The following is a 17,406-nucleotide window of genomic DNA, read 5'->3' as shown; positions in this document are numbered from 1 at the left end:
CAAATTGGGTGTGTGCGCACGTTCACATATGCACGCCATGTTTCCCCATTTCTCATCTTGTTCTTTGAGTTGTGAGTGCCCTTCCCAAGTTGACCCATATTAATTTGCTTTCTGCCTTGAGAGTTGGTTGGACTATCACCAATCTAAATTCTACTTTGGGGGGAAACTCCCTAGGTTCCATGTTTCAGCCTGTTTGAAGACAACCTTGAACAACATGCTGTGGCTGGTGGCCCCAGGAGGGGAATGGGGTGCATCGGTGGCCAAGTCTGTCACCACCCTGGTCCCACTGAGCCTCACCTGTCCAATATCAATGGCAGGGTTTAGACTGGAGCCAACATCCATGACAATATCTGTGCGGAGGTTCTAGAGTAGACAGCAAAATTACAAGAAGTTAGAGGATAAAAGGATGTTTGGAATATGACAGATGACTCATGGTGACCCTCAGACTACAAGTGCCAACCAAAGAGTACATTCCGAAGCAGAAAGCCCTGGGTGAGCTTAGGCAGAAGTGTTGATGTTCCCACCAAATCTCTGCTGCCACCATCCTTGCTGGAGTCTGAGTTTGTAGCAGCTGGGTAGGGGATGGGGAGCAGCAATGATCTCTCAGTAACTGGGAATAACACACATTCATACATGAGTAGTCAGTTAGGGTCCTGGAAACCTGGGGCTTTGAATCTGAGTCTGGGTAGATCATGTACAAAAGAGTCAATATACTACATTCCATGGGCTGAATCCAACTCACCCCTGTTTTTGTGGGGCCTGTAGGCTAATAATTACATTATTAAATAACTGGAAAAATAAAAAGAAGAATATTTTGTGACAATTAAAAATTGTATGATATTCAACTCAAATTCAAATTTCAGTGTCTATAAATCATATTTTATTGGAACAGAGTCACACTTATCTGTTTACAAACTGTCTATGACTGCTGTCACACTTCAATGGTAGAGTTCAGTAGCTGAGGCAGAGACTGTATGGCCCAGAAAGCCTAAAACACTTACTCTGTGGCCCTTTGTAGGATGTTTGCCTATCCTTAATGGGAGGCATTATTTTTCCAACCAGAAAGTTTGTCTCTATCAGCTCTTGGTATTACAACTCAGTTGTTTCTCTCTCTTTCCCACTAAGTACTAAAGTTTTGCAAACTTCTTACCTTATGATCTCCTGTCAAGCAGTCAATTTCTACTTCAGAGCAAGCCACCCCATAGGTGAAGTAGTGGAAGGGGTTCCCTGAGTTAGTCTCAAAGCTGTAGCCCAGATTGGGTGTTCTGGGAAAGGAAAGAGAAGATACCGCACATGTATTAACATGAACACACCTCCTTCCCTATGCACGCACGGCTTGACCCACAACATCTTTAAACCCCACAGGTTTTTGCATTCAGCTGTTCTCCAAAAAAGTCCATGTGTTTTGAACAATTTGAACCTGCTAATGAAACCCAGGTATTCCAGAACATTTTGTCTCTGGGCTCTCCTCTATTTTGCCAGTAGCCCTTCTGTACTCATTCTGTACAGCCTAGCAGTGTTTAGTACCATGCTGGCTTCTACACAGTAGAAACAGAGGTAACAGATCTGTCTGGGCTCACGAAGGACATGAAAGTCGCACTCCAAAGGATGTACTGAATTAGAATCCAAGGTCTTCAGGACAGAAGGTTCTGCCTATGGTGGCTCTTATACTGTTCACACAAGTTCACCTGCTTACCTTCTCAAGGTGAAAGTTAATAAGATCAGTATCTCATGCTAACCTGGGTGCATCTTCAAGCAGCCACTCCCCACCTGCTGGTCCCTTTGAAAGTTCAACAAATGATTTAAGGGAAATGATACTAATAGAAACAAATGCTCCCTTATACATTTTTAAAACTTTCAATCTGGAGTACCTTATACAATTCCACTTTTGCCTAAGTCATATAAATATATGTGTATATCTATGCATTTGTGCATGTGTATTCACACACCTAGAGTTTACAGTACACTGACTCTATGTTATTCTATACACTACACAGGAATAACATGAGCTGATATGACCAGATTTGCACAAAAACAAAACCAACATGGGGCTGAGGGAAAAGCCTTCTCCCAGGAAAAACCACCACCAATTCCTTTGACCTCTGCTTTCACCATGTTCATCTGGTTTCACCTTTATAAAATCTTAGTTTCATGAACTCCAGAAATATAATAGGAATTTATGAGAAAATGTGTTTATGTATGTGTAGGTCAGATATGAATAACCTGGAAAGCATTGGCAAAACATTTCTTCACTATATATATATATATATATATATGCACATTTATACATATATATGCCTTATACATATTCAATGTAATATCTGTACACATATATATGAGCCACATATATGTTCATATATATGGCATAGAAATGTTTTTGTGTGTATATATGTGTATACACATATATGCCGTATAAATATATGTATAATACATATGCATATATATGCCTTATACATATATGTATAAGGCATATATATTCAGTGTAATACCTATACACATATATTAGCCATATATATGTTCATATATAGGGCATACAAATGTTTTTTGTGTGTATATATGTTTATGCCTTATATGTATAAACATATATATGCCTAACATATATATGTTCGTATATATATTCATATACATATGGAAAATAAATGTTTCATACAAAGAAATGTTTATATATATATTTATGCATCTATATATTCATACATTCAGACATGATATTTTAAAGAAACATTGAATTATTTTCCAAATATATTGAAAGAAAATATTCCAAATATCTGTGAAAGAAAAGGTCTTAGTTAAACTTCCCAGAGACGGCTAAAACATGATGACTGACAGTAAATATGATCGTATCTTTTTACAGCTGCTAAGTCAGATGGGCAGGGTCTCTAGCTATTCATGCTGCTACTAAATTTAAAGTTGCAGAAGACATACAGTCTTTTGAAAATCTCCCTGTATTAATAAGGTTCCACTGTATTCTGCATTTTGTAACAAGACCACGTGCTCTAAATCCTCCTCTCATTCTATAAAAAAGTCCCACACACAGTACAAAGAAGCATGCATAGCTAACAGCAATGCCTAACTCATAACACTACACACCTGGTCTGTGCAGGAGAACACTGAGGGAGGAATGGTTAGGTGACTGGCCCCAATATGTCATCAATGAGGAAACAGGGGAACAGGTTCAGCAGGACCACTGACTTCCTCAGGCGAAATGGTGCACCCTGAGACCAGAACTAGAAGTCGGGTCTTCTGACACACAGTGTGGCCATTCCACATATTTTAGAGCATCTTTAGACTGAAATTAGTGGAAGTCTGTTGAAGAGATAAGTGGAGCTGCTCTCTCCTGACCACAGCCTGGCAGGATTCAGTGCTGGAGCAGACCAGTGAGGTTAGGATGACATCACACTATGAGCTGGGCAAGGACAGCACCATACTTACCTATAAAACCCAGTGGCGGACAAGCTTACTGTGTCCATGTAGGCAGCTGTGACCTGAGGAGAGGAGATGGCCATCAGGCAGGGGAAGTGAGGTTTTCAGGAACCCTGACCTGCCACTAAGCTTTCAGGAGCTCACCTCCTCTGGAAGCCAATCAACTCATTTTACTAGTGACTCCCATTTCCATACCTTACCTCACATTCTCACTGGCACCACCTGCACCAGGTCCTCATTATCTGAAGCCTGGAACACTGTAGTCACCTCTTAATTGGTCTTCCTCACTTGAGTTGTCTCCCCAGCGCAGCCAGAGTGGCCATCTTAACATACCACACTGTGCATGTCACTACCCTACTCCAGAGCTTTCCATGGTGCCCTATTGCCTATAAAGCAAATGCCTGATGTTAAGGACCACAGTCTCTCTGGCATTTTGCAGCACACCATGGCCACCCCAGCCACACTCAAGAGCTAAATCTCTCTCAATTCTTCCATCGCCCACACCTCTGCACCTTTATTTATGTGGTTCCTCTTCTATATATGTGCAAATCCTTTTCTTCCCTCAACAACTACTCAAACTTGCCCTCCATTCTCCCCTCCTTGGTGAACTCTCCCTAACTGGCCATTATAAAGGCAACACGCTATAGTGCTCATGTGGTACTTCACATGTTCACCTTGTGCTTTTACATATGCTTTCCTGTTGATCAAACTACCCCTCCATCCTACCCCTTGGACTATATAATGTGCTTTTTTGGTATCCCCAAACACTAGCACAGACTCAGATTTAAGTTGTACTTGATATAATTTGTGTCCTCATCATTAGCAGCCACCAAACGATTTACTGTGTCACACACACTATTTAGCACTTTGCATACATTATCTTACTTATATTCACAACCCTAGAAAACCTATACTATTATTAGCCTCATTTTACAGATGAGAAAACTAAGACTTAGAGAGAGACTTGGGCCTAAAACCTGCACTAGTCATTTAACATAATGTGTGTGTGCATGTGTGTGTGTGCACGCATGCTTGTGTGTGTTTGTGTGTGCATGCGCGTGCACAGGTGTATGTATGTGTTGGTGACTGTGGTTCATTTATTGGGGTTATCTGTTTACAAGGCACACTGGTCTACTTGGCTGGTGGTTGAAGACAAAGCTCAGATCCACAGGTCAGATGATAGACCATTGTTGTCAGGACTGCTGTTAAAAACCTTTAAACTGCCTGATAAATCCATGCTAAAACCCAACTACCAAAATCAAGCTACTTTCATGTGCTATTGGTACACGTGGTATGGAGAGGTCATAAAAGGCATAGTAAGATGAGTGGGTCTGAGAAAAATGGCATGTTTTCTTTAAATCTATTGAGGAAGATTTGCAGTGAGCTGGTTTATGTGCAGTCACATTTGACGTGTTACTCTTCTGCCCAGTTCTACCACTCCAATATTGGGAAAGGATGCAGAGCTGCCATTGATATTTCCGCCTACTGGAGGAGCCACAGCCTCCCGCCTGCGAGAGACTCCCTTGCAGCTTCCCTCTGAGATTTCTGACATTCAGGCCACTGCTCTAGATGTCAGAGAATTGGGCTCATTCTTATTATAAGTGCTTGTTCTGTCATTCCCCAAATCACAGGAGTGATAGAAGTCCTTGGGTGATGTTTTCTCCCCACGCTGTCACAGAGGGAATCTCAGTAGACGCAGACTCAAGAGATGGAGATTTGAGGAAAACCAGGCTCATTTGGGACAAGCGGGGTGTGGGGCAGACCCACTGAGTCAAGACAATCCGATGAGGCATGTTCAGCAGGCACCCATCCTCTCAGGCTCAGGCAAAGAAAACCCTGATTCCCACAAGGCTGTCAAGATCCTGGATCAAAAACTTCCCTCAAATGACCTCCCTCAACGATGAAAGCTATAGAGAAAGGGACCCAGCCAGGATGAGCATTTATTCATCCTGTAAAATCACACAAACCACCTCAACTTCTCTCTGCTGTTCTGACTAGAATATTGTCTCCTATTACTTGTTAGGGTTCGGAACGGAGGCCCTGCTGTCAATTTCCCTCTCCTTTGCAAAAGTGACTTGGATCAGCTCAGACTTACCCAGTCTTCCCAGGAGCCACTGGGATTCTTCTTCTTGTAGGGTTCCAGCCTTTTCAAGATGGTCTGACAAGCCGCCTAAAGTAGACACCCCCCACACCCGAGACACATCAGTCCTCTGCATTCTGTACCCAGGCAAAACCCGAGGGCCCCAGCAAGGCTACCTCCAAGCAATGCTGTGCCCAGGATGCCACTCAAACAGCCTTGCCACCCACTCCAGAATGATCGAGGCCCAGGGTAGAATCCACAGGACCTGGCCAATAGGGCCACCACTAGTCCATGCTTGGAGAGTGCTTCCTGACTCAATTCTTAGGCTGACAGAGGGTGAAATGTTTGAGGGATCCCCAGAGAGGTGTCTTCTTCCCTCAAACTCCTTGTTTGATTATATCCCCCATATGGCAGAGGAGCAAGTGTGGCCAACCTGACCCTATAATCAAATTTCAGCTTCAGCCCATTGTCCTATTGCTAGCTCCAGCACCAGGGAGTATTTCCAGAATCCTCTGCTTTCCCTCGGTATCCTCACCTCCCCATCCTGCACTCATCCTTCCCAGCTTTGAGGGCAGTGATTATGATTCTTGGGCCTCTCTTTTAGCTTGAGGTTTGGAGAAACAGCATCCTCCTGGATAAGGGAGCCAGAGGCCTGGCCAGAGCCAAAGAGCCTGCAAGGAACCCTTCTAGCTCCCACCCAGGGAGACTCTCCAGGCCCACAGCTCTGGGCTGGCCCTCTGCTCTGCAGGCTCCCATGGGCTCCTTACGTAGACGGCCTGTCCATTGAGGTCAGCGCTGACAGAGGCAGCCGTGGGAGAGGTGTTGGGCACAGTGTTAGTGCTTGTCTCGCTGATATAAATCTTAGAGGTGGGGATTTTCAGAGCTCTGCTGGCCACCTGCGAAAAGAGAAGACATTGCCCTCTAGGGAAGGGGTTATCATGGGGCTTGGCTGCCTTCTCCCCAAGACAGGATTCACATTCACTGTTACAGGCAAGAAAACAATTTTGTAAGCTCTAATCTCATTGTCTGGGATGTCCTTACATCTGGCTGAATTTGAAGGAGCACTTGATGGAGTTCGGTTGGATAAAAAATTCATAAACTGACAAACAGTGCCTTTTACTTTTCACAAGATCCAATCTGGCCAGTCTCCATGCGCCAAGCAGACGTGCTGACTCTAATCCAGCTCATTGTCCTCACTCCACTCTGAGGAGTCTTGGAACGTGGGAAACTCACGACCTTTACACACAGAGCATGCCCACCTCACACACTGAGAATGTTGGTAATAGCAATGTCCTCAGAGGTCACCTGGCCAACTCCTTTGCATAGATGAAGAAACTGAGTTCAAGTGGGGGAAAAGACGTGCCCGAGGCTACACGTACATAAGCGACAGGGCCAGGGCCAGACCCCCGGCCTGCTTTTGCTCTGGTAGGTCCCACTGCTCAATTTCTTATGCCATTTCCCCTAACAACAGAGACCACGCTGCCAGAGAGGGCTGCTCACCTGGACCATTTTGGTGTGAAGGCCTTGGCCCATCTCAGTCCCCCCGTGGGTCAGCAGCACAGAGCCATCTGTGTACACATGAAGCAGTGCTCCTGCCTAGGGAAAGAGAAGGATGCCAGACACAAAATTCAGTAAATCCCAACTCAGTAAGGTTTGGGACCAAAGGTATGGAGCCCAGGAACAAGAGAACCAGCAGCATTTTGGATGTAAATCTCAGACAAAAATTATGGCAGTATGAATCTCATGATTTAATTATATAGCACTTCAGTAGTTTGCAGAAGGTTTTCATATGTTTCTGTTTCTCTTGTTCTCAAAGGGAAATAGGTCAAATACCTGTCCTCACTCTGTAAGTGAAGAAACAGAACAAGAAACATAGAGTAGCTCTCTCCAGTCCGATAGTAAGGAAAGGTAAGAAGTAGAGATTGATCCCAGATCTCTGAGTCTCACTGCCCATGACCTACTGGACAAATAGGACTGTGCAAGTTCAACTTTCATTTAAACAGCAAAGAGTTCCTCCAGTAAGCCCTGTTACCAGTGACAACGAAATTTCCCTTGCAATACTGTAAACAAGGGGGAAATGGGGTCCCAGTCCAGCGGAGATGGACACAATTCTATAAAGCAATTACCTGATTCAGAAAAGGAAGTGTGAAGCTTATTCCAAACTTGGTGGGAATTATGCACAATCCTCTCTTTTTCCAACAATTCTCCCTAGAGAAAAAGGAACATTCTTATAGAACCTTCTCTACCATATTGAGGACATGAACATCTTTGGATGTTCAAATCAAAACAGGACATCCTTGGGGTTGCCCATATAGTCTTGCAATAATGGAAAACTATGCCCCAATAATGTAGACAAAGATGAGAACAGTCAGCTGGTGCACAGCCCACACCAGGGGGTCTTGTCAACACTCTTCTTCCCTGAGTGCAACTCGTACTGGGTCAGAGTGCCCTGGTAGTCTTGGGCTGTCATCATCTCCAGGAGGCACTGTGCCTCACTGACAATAATAAAGCCTTCTCTGTGCTTTATATTTAATTATCTGAGTAACTCTGTGAGAAAGACAGAGCCAGCCCAATTATGCCCACTTTTCAGATGATGAAACTGAGGCCCAGGGACTCCCAAATTCATATTTATAGATCAGTGTCAGAGGTAGGTGCATAACTGTGATGTGTTAGTCCTGGGCCAGTGTTCTTTATAATATGGTGTGCCCAAAAGGTTTACAAACACCTAAAGATGACCCAAAACTGACAGGCTATGACACCGATTGCAGGCTATGAGCCCACCTGCCCTGGGCTGAAGATCATTATAAGATCTTAAAGAGATGGCTGTGAATGAGTTGGCAAACTCAGCAGTTTCATAAGTTATCCATTGAATTATTAGCTTCCTATTTCGGGGTCAGCAGAAAGGCTGTAGGATATGAAACCCAGAAGAGCAACCGGACCTCTACTCCTAGTGCTTACTTGTTGAACTTGTCAACCTCACTCTTCCGAGTATGATACTGAGAGCTTGCTAGGCATTCTTCCCAGCATCTGGGCAAGGTGAAACCCTCAAGCTTCTGGTTGAAGTGTGTCAGGTCCCCTTCTTTGTACAGGTTTTTCCTCCGCACCTTCCCAAGGAGAGAGACACAGAGGCCTTGTTGGTGGCAAGTGACTGTGGGGGCAGGGCACAACCTAAAGTTATGCTTCCAACCCCCTCAGCAGCCCCTGCCTATCATCTGCCCCCCATGGGAGATGCCCAAGATACAAAGCCGCTGTTCCCCGAAGTACTCTAAACCACTCTGACTTGTGCTACCAAATTCTCAGCTTACCTCCTCTGCAGGCATCCCACAGGTCACTGCAACTTCACTCATCCAGCACTCCGCAATCAGCATCCCTTGGGGCCCCCCAAAGCCCCGGAAGGCCGTGTTGGAAGGAAGATTGGTTTTGCACAGCCGCCCAGTGCCCCGGATATTGGGGATTTTATAGCAGTTGTCCATGTGGAATAGAGCTCGTTCCATAATCTGAAGCAGAGGAAACAAAAATGGGAGAGAACAGTGTACTGATTTCATTGGTTCCTTAAAGTAGGAACTTTGAGGGCCGTATCCTTTGCCTGCCTTTCCCCTCTGCACCCAAGTTATTTCTCCCCCAGGATATTGCAGCAGCATCTTTTTTTTTTTTTTTTTTTTTTTTTTTGAGACGGAGTCTCGCTCTGTCACCAGGCTGGAGTGCAGTGGAGCGATCTTGGCTCACTGCAAATTCCTACTCCCTGGTTCAAGCAATTCTCCTGCCTCAGCCTCCTGAGTAGCTGGGATTACAGGCACGCACCACACGCCTAGCTAATTTTTGTATTTTTAGTAGAGATGGGGTTTCACCATGTTGGCCTGGAAGGTCTCGATCTCCTGACCTTGTGATCCGCCCACCTTGGCCTCCCAAAGTGCTGGGATTACAGGCATGAGCCCAGCCCGCAGCAGCATCTTTACCGCACCTTATCCACCTACTAGTCCCCTCATTCAGCTCCTCTGTGGAGAAGCCCTTTCCAGAGTTTCTAGTTGGAACTAATCACTTGCCTCTTTTTGAAAACAGTTAACTTTTAAAAATTCATTGTAAATTAGTTAATGAAAACTATGAAACAACCATGAAAGTTGTACTGCAAATAGTTTGAAGTGTCCCATACTTCTGTAAGTCATGGTATGAAAAACAGTAGCCTCTTACACTTTCCTTCCTTCTAGTCTCCAGAAGCAACTACTTACAATTCTCATAGCTTATCATTTATCAGCTATTTAGATAAACTTATACATCTCTAGATAATGTGGCTACATTGCTATGTCTTGACTTTTTCAGTTTTAGATTTTAGGTTGTCTTTCTTTTATGGAAAAGGAGAATTTAGTTTTGGCTTAGCCCCCTCCCTCCAGCCCTCACCCCTACCAGCTTCCTATTTCCCAGTATAGTTGTATTTTGATCAGATCAATAGTCAATTTAATATTATAACTCTGTAAACATTACTTACAGCTGAACCATGTAGTTACATTACAATTTCTTCTCTCTTGATAATATTTTTTTCACCCTGGAGTTAATAATTGTCTTTATTTTTTCATCTGCTTCATTTTGTATGTACTTATTACTAAGCCAACTTAAAGTTTTCCCCAATTCTAAAAATCTGCTGCTAATATATTTTCTGTTTTCCCTCCTGAGCCCTGCTTCCAACATGTTCAAGCACATCAGATTTTCTATCCTACAGCCATCTGGCCTACTCCAAGTTAAATTGGCTGCCCACTAGATCTGCTATTCAGCTGTTACCTAAGGATTTAAATCTTAAATCCCCCAGTGGGATCCAAAGGGGTAAAGGGATTAATCCCAGGGATTCCCTTCACCTCTCTCCATATTGAACCTCCTGTTCCTAGATTCCTTGCCTTTCCCTTTGTAAATTTTACTCCCTCATTTTGTTGGAGTACATCCTTTAATATCTTCATAAGAAAGGGTACACAAAGAGGAACATCTTTGACACCTTGCATGTCTGAAATGTCTTTATTCTACTTTCACCTTTAATTAATGATTCAGCTGTATATAGAATCCTAATTTGGAAGTAGCCTTTCCAGTTTTTCTCAGCAATGTGAAGGCATTTTACTAGTACATTCTAGCTTCCTGCTATTGAGAAGTCCAATCAATGCCTTTCTAATTCTTGGAGAGTTCTGTTTTTTCTTCCTGAAAATTGTGAAATCTTCTCTTTGTCCTCAGGTTTCTAAATTTCATAATGTTATAACTTGACATAGGTCTATTTTCTTTCATCGTGCTGGTTATCGTATGGGCTGTTTTAATCCCAAAGTGTATGCCCATCAGTTTTGGAAAATTTTTTGAATTATTGATAGCTTCCTCCTCTCTGTTTTTTCCATTCTTTCTTTCTGAAATGTCTATGATTTGGACCTCTTGAACTGATCCTCAAATTTTTTTTGTATTTTCTCTATTTTTTCACATTGTTTTCCATTTTTGGGAGATTTGTCAAGTTTCTTTCAACCCCTCTGCTTTCATAGTGTCAATTCATGAGAGCTCATTTTTATTCTTTGCTCCATTTTAGTAACATTCCGTTCCTTCTTTAAGTTGTAATATCTCATCTCTCTGGAAAGATCAATGGCAGCTTTCTTTTTTTGTTGTTTGTTTTATTTTGGTTTTAGTTTATTTCCCTATGGGTACTCTCTCTCTCCCACAAGTTGCTTTATGTGTCTTTGATAATTTCAGTCTTACTCATCCTAAATGATTTTTCTAAGTCTCAATTAATTTTACTTTTGCTTTCCCTAGTACTTTATCAACTTGTATTTCTGTTTCTTTTATCATCTACTTCCCCTGCCATATTGTGAATTTCTTGAGGGCAGAAACAATGTCATAGCCTTCCTTATGTAGCCACCCTAGGCACTTAATAAATATTTGCTGGATTGCATTGAAAATCTTGTAAGATGTCTAGGGACAAAGACTGCATGTTTTTCAATGTGATTTTTTCCCATACCAAAAAGCATGTTTTATACGTGAAGAGAACAAGAAATTAGTTCTTTTTTTGAACAATTTTAACCCTAGATCTGAAGTGTGAAGTTTCCTAACTGAGCCAATTAGGCAGCCCCTAGCAGAGAGGAGTGGGATCCAAAAAGGTCAAGGGGAATGTCGGCTTTTCCTGAAAACTTTAACCTTTTTTTTTTTTTTTAAAGAGACAGGCTTTTGCCATGTTGGCCAGGCTGGTCTTGAACTCCTGACCTCAAGTGATCTGTCTATCTCAGCCTCCCAAAGTCCTGGGATTATAAGCATGAGCCACCGCACCCAGCCACCTCTTTTTTTTTTTTTTTTTTTTCCAAACAAGAATCTATACATACGTAACTACTATGGTTATAAAATTAAGATTTAAAAAACTGTAAAAAGTGGTACCACCAAAATAAATTTGTTAATTCTCACAATTGACTTTATTTCATCCAAGCCCTCTAGTTATTTTTCTAAACAACTCAATATTCCAAGTTCATCTGCCAAAGCTGTGACCACAATAATGAGGAGTACGTAGCTCCCACTTCTGGTCTTACCCTGGTCATTTATAATGTGACTGGAGGAGCATCAGCTCAGACTAAATATAAAAGCACATGATAATTACTGATGCATTACTCAGGATTCTATCTTGTGAGAAACTCAACATTGAAGTATATATGGAGACTTTCACTTCCATACTTCCATTAAGTACCACCAAAAACTCTGGAATTCTATATATTTATTTAAAATCAACCATAACAACAATGTAAGAATACTCTGAAAAGTGGAGGAAAAAAAAAGGCAGTCCCAGTAGGGACTTTGCAACCCAAGGAATGACATGATGGTGAGTTCCAGGGGTTTCTTTTTGCCTCATCTATATATCCCAAACTTGGGGCAGGAGCTGGCAATCCAGAAATGCCAATGATGACAGAGACCAAAAAGCTCACTCTATATTCCAAATCCTTTTATCTCTAGCCAAAAGACCAGGAAAAGGGCAGTCTAGCAAAACTAAACACTTTTAGACAATAAGTACCCCAGCCAAACATCACAGAAAAAAAAAATGTAGTCTCATTCCTACTCACACCTGCAAAAGCTCAGTAGGAGCCTAGACTTTCACATTCATGAGGCTGTTATGAGATACCCCAACATTCCTGCTGGGATGGTGCCAGAGGAGACCAGGTAGGGAGTCGAGACTTTCATTGCTGATGGCCAGTCATAAGGCTGTACCTACCCCTTATGGTGGAGTCACTGGAGAACACATTGACTTCCCCACCCACATAACAAAGACACGCCACTCTTCCCTTCCTTTCTGGTGGTGTCAGAAAAAGTCTAGTGAAGAGTCAAGGCTTTTAGCACAAGCCAGTTGTAAAGAGGCCACCCACACCATGATGTCCATGGACAACATGTGGAATGTAGATCTCCCACCTCTGCCCAGAAGTAAGAAGGAGTTGTTCCTACCCTGGGTACCAACAAAGGCCAAGTGGAAGATCAAGATTTCTACCTCTACCTAGCAGTGATGAGGTGGCATCCACACTGCTAGAGCAAGGTCAGAAAGAGCCAATTAAAATAGAAGGCTTAAATAAGATCCAAGCTCTCAGAACATCATCATCACCATCATCATCACCACCATCATCTGTACATTAATGACGGGTTTCTCCAAGTTTCAGTGAAAAATCACTAGTCACACCAAGTGATAGGAAGATCTCAAACTTCCTGAATAATAAAAGATAACCAAGAGATGCCATCACTGAGGTGACAAAGATGTTAAAATTATCTGACAATAGTTTCAATGCAGCCCTGAAAAAAAAAATGCCTCCAAGATCAATTGTGAACACACTTGACACAAATAAAAAGCTTCCGGAAATAAACAGATAGTCTCAGCAAAGACATAGAAGGTACAAAGAAGAACCTAATGGGCCTTTTAGAATTGAAAAGGCAACAACCAAAATAAATAGCTTATTGGGTGGATTCAACAGCAGAAGAGAGGGGACATAGAAGAGAATCAGTGAACTGAAGAATAGAGTAAGATATATTATCCAGTCTGAACTATACTGAGAATATGGAATGAAAAAAATAATAACAGTTGCAAGGACCTTTGGGACTATAACAAAAGACCTAACACTCATGCCATTGGAGATCTGGAAAAAAAGGAGAAAAAGAGAAGAGCATAAAAGTACTCAAAGCAATAATAACTGAAAAGTTTCCAAGGTTTCAAGATATGTAAACCTACAGATTCAAGATGCTTAGTGATCTTGAAACAGGATAAGCCTGAAGAAATCCATGATAAGTCCTATCATAATTAAACTTCTGAAAACTAAAGACAAAGGAAAAATCTTGAAAGCACCCAGAGAATACGACAACTTACCTACAAGGGGAGCCTAATTAGAATGACCAAGGATTTCTCATCAGAAGCCATAGACGCCAGGAGCCAAGATGGCTGAATAGGAACAACTCCAGTCTACAGCTCCCAGCGTAAGCGACGCAGAAGACGGGTGATTTCTACATTTCCATCTGAGGTACCGAGTTCATCTCACTAGGGAGTGCCAGACAGTGGGTGCAGGACAGTGGGTGCAGCGCACCATGCGTGAGCTGAAGCAGGGTGAGACATTCCCTCACTTGGGAAGTGCAAGGGGTCAGGGAGTTCCCTTTCCTGGTCAAGGAAAGGGGTGACAGACGGCACCTGGAAAATCGGGTCACTCCCACCCGAATACTGTGCTTTTCCAACAGGCTTAGGAAACAGCACACCAGGAGATTATATCCCGCACCTGGCCTGGAGGGTCCTACGACCATGGAGTCTCACTGATTGCTAGCACAGCAGTCTGAGATCAAACTGCAAGGCGGCAGCGAGGCTGGGGGATGGGCACCCGCCATTGCCCAGGTTTGCTTAGGTAAACAAAGCAGCCAGGAAGCTCGAACTGGGTGGAGCCCACCACAGCTCAAGGAGGCCTGCCTGCCTCTGTAGGCTTCACCTCTGAGGGCAGGGCACAGACAAACAAAAAGACTGCAGTAACCTCTGCAGACTTAAATGTCCCTGTCTGACAGCTTTGAAGAGAGCAGTGGTTCTCCCAGCATGCAGCTGGAGATCTGAGAACGGGCAGACTGCCTCCTCAAGTGGGTCCCTGACCCCTGACCCCTGAGCAGCCTAACTGGAAGGCACCCCCCAGTAGGGGCAGACTGACACCTCACACGGCCAGGTACTCCTCTGAGACAAAACTTCCAGAGGAACGATCAGACAGCAGCATTTGCGGTTCACAAAAATCCACTGTTCTGCAGACACCGCTGCTGATACCCAGGCAAACAGGGTCTGGAATGGACCTCTAGCAAACTCCAACAGACCTGCAGCTGAGGGTCCTATCTGTTAGAAGGAAAACTAACAAACAGAAAGGACATCCACACCAAAAACCCATCTGTACATCACCATCATCAAAGACCAAAAGTAGATAAAACCACAAAGATGGGGAAAAAACAGAGCAGAAAAACTGGAAAATCTAAAAAGCAGAGTGCCTCTCCTCCTCCAATGGAACGCAGTTCCTCACCAGCAACAGAACAAAGCTGGATGGAGAATGACTTTGACGAGTTGAGAGAAGAAGGCTTCAGACAATCAAACTACTCCGAGCTACAGGAGGAAATTCAAACCAAAGGCAAAGAAGTTGAAAACTCTGAAAAAAATTTAGACGAATGTATAACTAGAATAACCAATATAGACAAGTGCTTAAAGGAGCTGATGGAGCTGAAAGCCAAGGCTCGAGAACTACGTGAAGAATGCAGAAGCCTCAGGAGCCGATGCGATCAACTGGAAGAAAGGGTATCAGTGATGGAAGATGAAATGAATGAAATGAAGTGAGAAGGGAAGTTTAGAGAAAAAAGAATAAAAAGAAACGAACAAAGCCTCCAAGAAATATGGGACTATGTGAAAAGACCAAATCTGCGTCTGATTGGTGTACCTGAAAGTGACGGGGAGAATGGAACCAAGTTGGAAAACATTCTGCAGGATATTATCCGGGAGAACTTCCCCAATCTAGCAAGGCAGGCCAACATTCAGATTCAGGAAATACAGAGAACGCCACAAAGATATTCCTCGAGAAGAGCAACTCCAAGACACATAATTATCAGATTCACCAAAGTTGAAATGAAGGAAAAAATGTTAAGGGCAGCCAGAGAGAAAAGTCGGGTTACCCACAAAGGGAAGCCCATCAGACTAACAGCGGATGTCTCGGCAGAAACTCTACAAGCCAGAAGAGAGTGGGGGCCAATATTCAACATTCTTAAAGAAAACAATTTTCAACACAGAATTTCATATCCAGCCAAACTAAGCTTCATAAGTGAAGGAGAAATCAAATCCTTTACAGACAAGCAAATGCTGAGAGATTTTGTCACCACCAGGCCTGCCCTAAAAGAGCTCCTGAAGGAAGCACTAAACATGGAAAGGCACAACCGGTACCAGCTGCTGCAAAATCATGCCAAAATGTAAAGACCATCGAGACTAGGAAGAAACTGCATCGACTAAGGAGCAAAATAACCAGCTAACATCATAATGACAGGATCAAATTCACACATAACAATATTAACTTTAAATGTAAATGGACTAAATGCTCCAATTAAAAGACACAGACTGGTAAATTGGATAAAGACTCAAGACCCATCAGTGTGCTGTATTCAGGAAACCCATCTCACGTGCAGAGACACACATAGGCTCAAAATAAAAGGATGGAGGAAGATCTACCAAGCAAATGGAAAACAAAAAAAGACAGGGGTTGCAATCCTAGTCTCTGATAAAACAGACTTTAAACCAACAAAGATCAAAAGAGACAAAGAAGGCCATTACATAATGGTAAAGGGATCAATTCAACAAGAAGAGCTAACTATCCTAAATATATATGCACCCAATACAGGAGCACCCAGATTCATAAAGCAAGTCCTTAGAGACCTACAAAGAGACTTAGACTCCCACACAATAATAATGGGAGACTTTAACACCCCACTGTCAACATTAGACAGATCGACGAGACAGAAAGTTAAGAAGGATACCCAGGAATTGAACTCAGCTCTGCACCAAGCGGACCTAATAGACATCTACAGAACTCTCCACCCCAAATCAACACAATATACATTCTTTTCAGCACCACACCACACCTATTCCAAAATTGAACACATAGTTGGAAGTAAAGCTCTCCTCAGTAAATGTAAAAGAACAGAAATTATAACAAACTGTCTCTCAGACCACAGTGCAATCAAACTAGAACTCAGGATTAAGAAACTCACTCAAAACCACTCAACTACATGGAAACTGAACAACGTGCTCCTGAATGACTACTGGGTACATAACAAAATGAAGGCAGAAATAAAGATGTTCTTTGAAACCAACGAGAACAAAGACACAACATACCAGAATCTCTGGGACACATTTAAAGCAGTGTGTAGAGGGAAATTTATAGCACTAAATGCCCACAAGAGAAAGCAGGAAAGATCCAAAATTGACACCCTAACATCACAATTAAAAGAACTAGAAAAGCAAGAGCAAACACATTCAAAAGATAGCAGAAGGCAAGAAATAACTAAAATCAGAGCAGAACTGAAGGAAACAGAGACCCAAAAACCCTTCAAAAAAGTAATGAATCCAGGAGCTGGTTTTTTGAAAGGATCAACAACATTGATAGACCACTAGCAAGACTAATAAAGAGGAAAAAAGAGAAGAATCAAATAGATGCAATAAAAAATGATAAAGGGGATATCACCACCGATCCCACAGAAATACAAACTACCATCAGAGAATACTACAAACACCTCTATGCAAATAAACTAGAAAATCTAGAAGAAATGGATAAATTCCTCAACACATACACCCTCCCAAGACTAAACCAGGAAGAAGTTGACTCTCTGAATAGATCAATAATAGGCTCTGAAATTGTGGCAATAATCAATAGTTTACC

General features: G+C 42.7%; 1 protein-coding gene across 2 annotated transcripts in view; it reads right to left on the bottom strand.

Annotated features, from left to right (window-relative positions):
* XDH (xanthine dehydrogenase) overlaps positions 1–17,406 on the bottom strand; it is an 85,294-nt gene that overhangs the window by 5,640 nt on the left and 62,248 nt on the right. For both annotated transcript variants that reach the window (XM_054476517.2, XM_054476519.2), the window contains exons 25-33: positions 8,806–8,997; positions 8,459–8,604; positions 7,627–7,708; positions 7,001–7,096; positions 6,268–6,396; positions 5,516–5,590; positions 3,430–3,482; positions 1,151–1,265; positions 298–363 (exon numbers count right to left, since the gene is read on the bottom strand). In XM_054476517.2, the coding sequence (XP_054332492.1) occupies positions 298–363; positions 1,151–1,265; positions 3,430–3,482; positions 5,516–5,590; positions 6,268–6,396; positions 7,001–7,096; positions 7,627–7,708; positions 8,459–8,604; positions 8,806–8,997 (954 nt within the window). The remainder of the gene's footprint in view (positions 1–297; positions 364–1,150; positions 1,266–3,429; positions 3,483–5,515; positions 5,591–6,267; positions 6,397–7,000; positions 7,097–7,626; positions 7,709–8,458; positions 8,605–8,805; positions 8,998–17,406) is intronic.

Source organism: Pongo pygmaeus, chromosome 12, assembly GCF_028885625.2.
Source record: "Pongo pygmaeus isolate AG05252 chromosome 12, NHGRI_mPonPyg2-v2.0_pri, whole genome shotgun sequence".
Lineage (NCBI taxonomy): Eukaryota > Metazoa > Chordata > Mammalia > Primates > Hominidae > Pongo > Pongo pygmaeus.
Note: the sequence above shows the minus strand (reverse complement) of the source record. Positions and strands in the feature narration are given on the sequence as shown.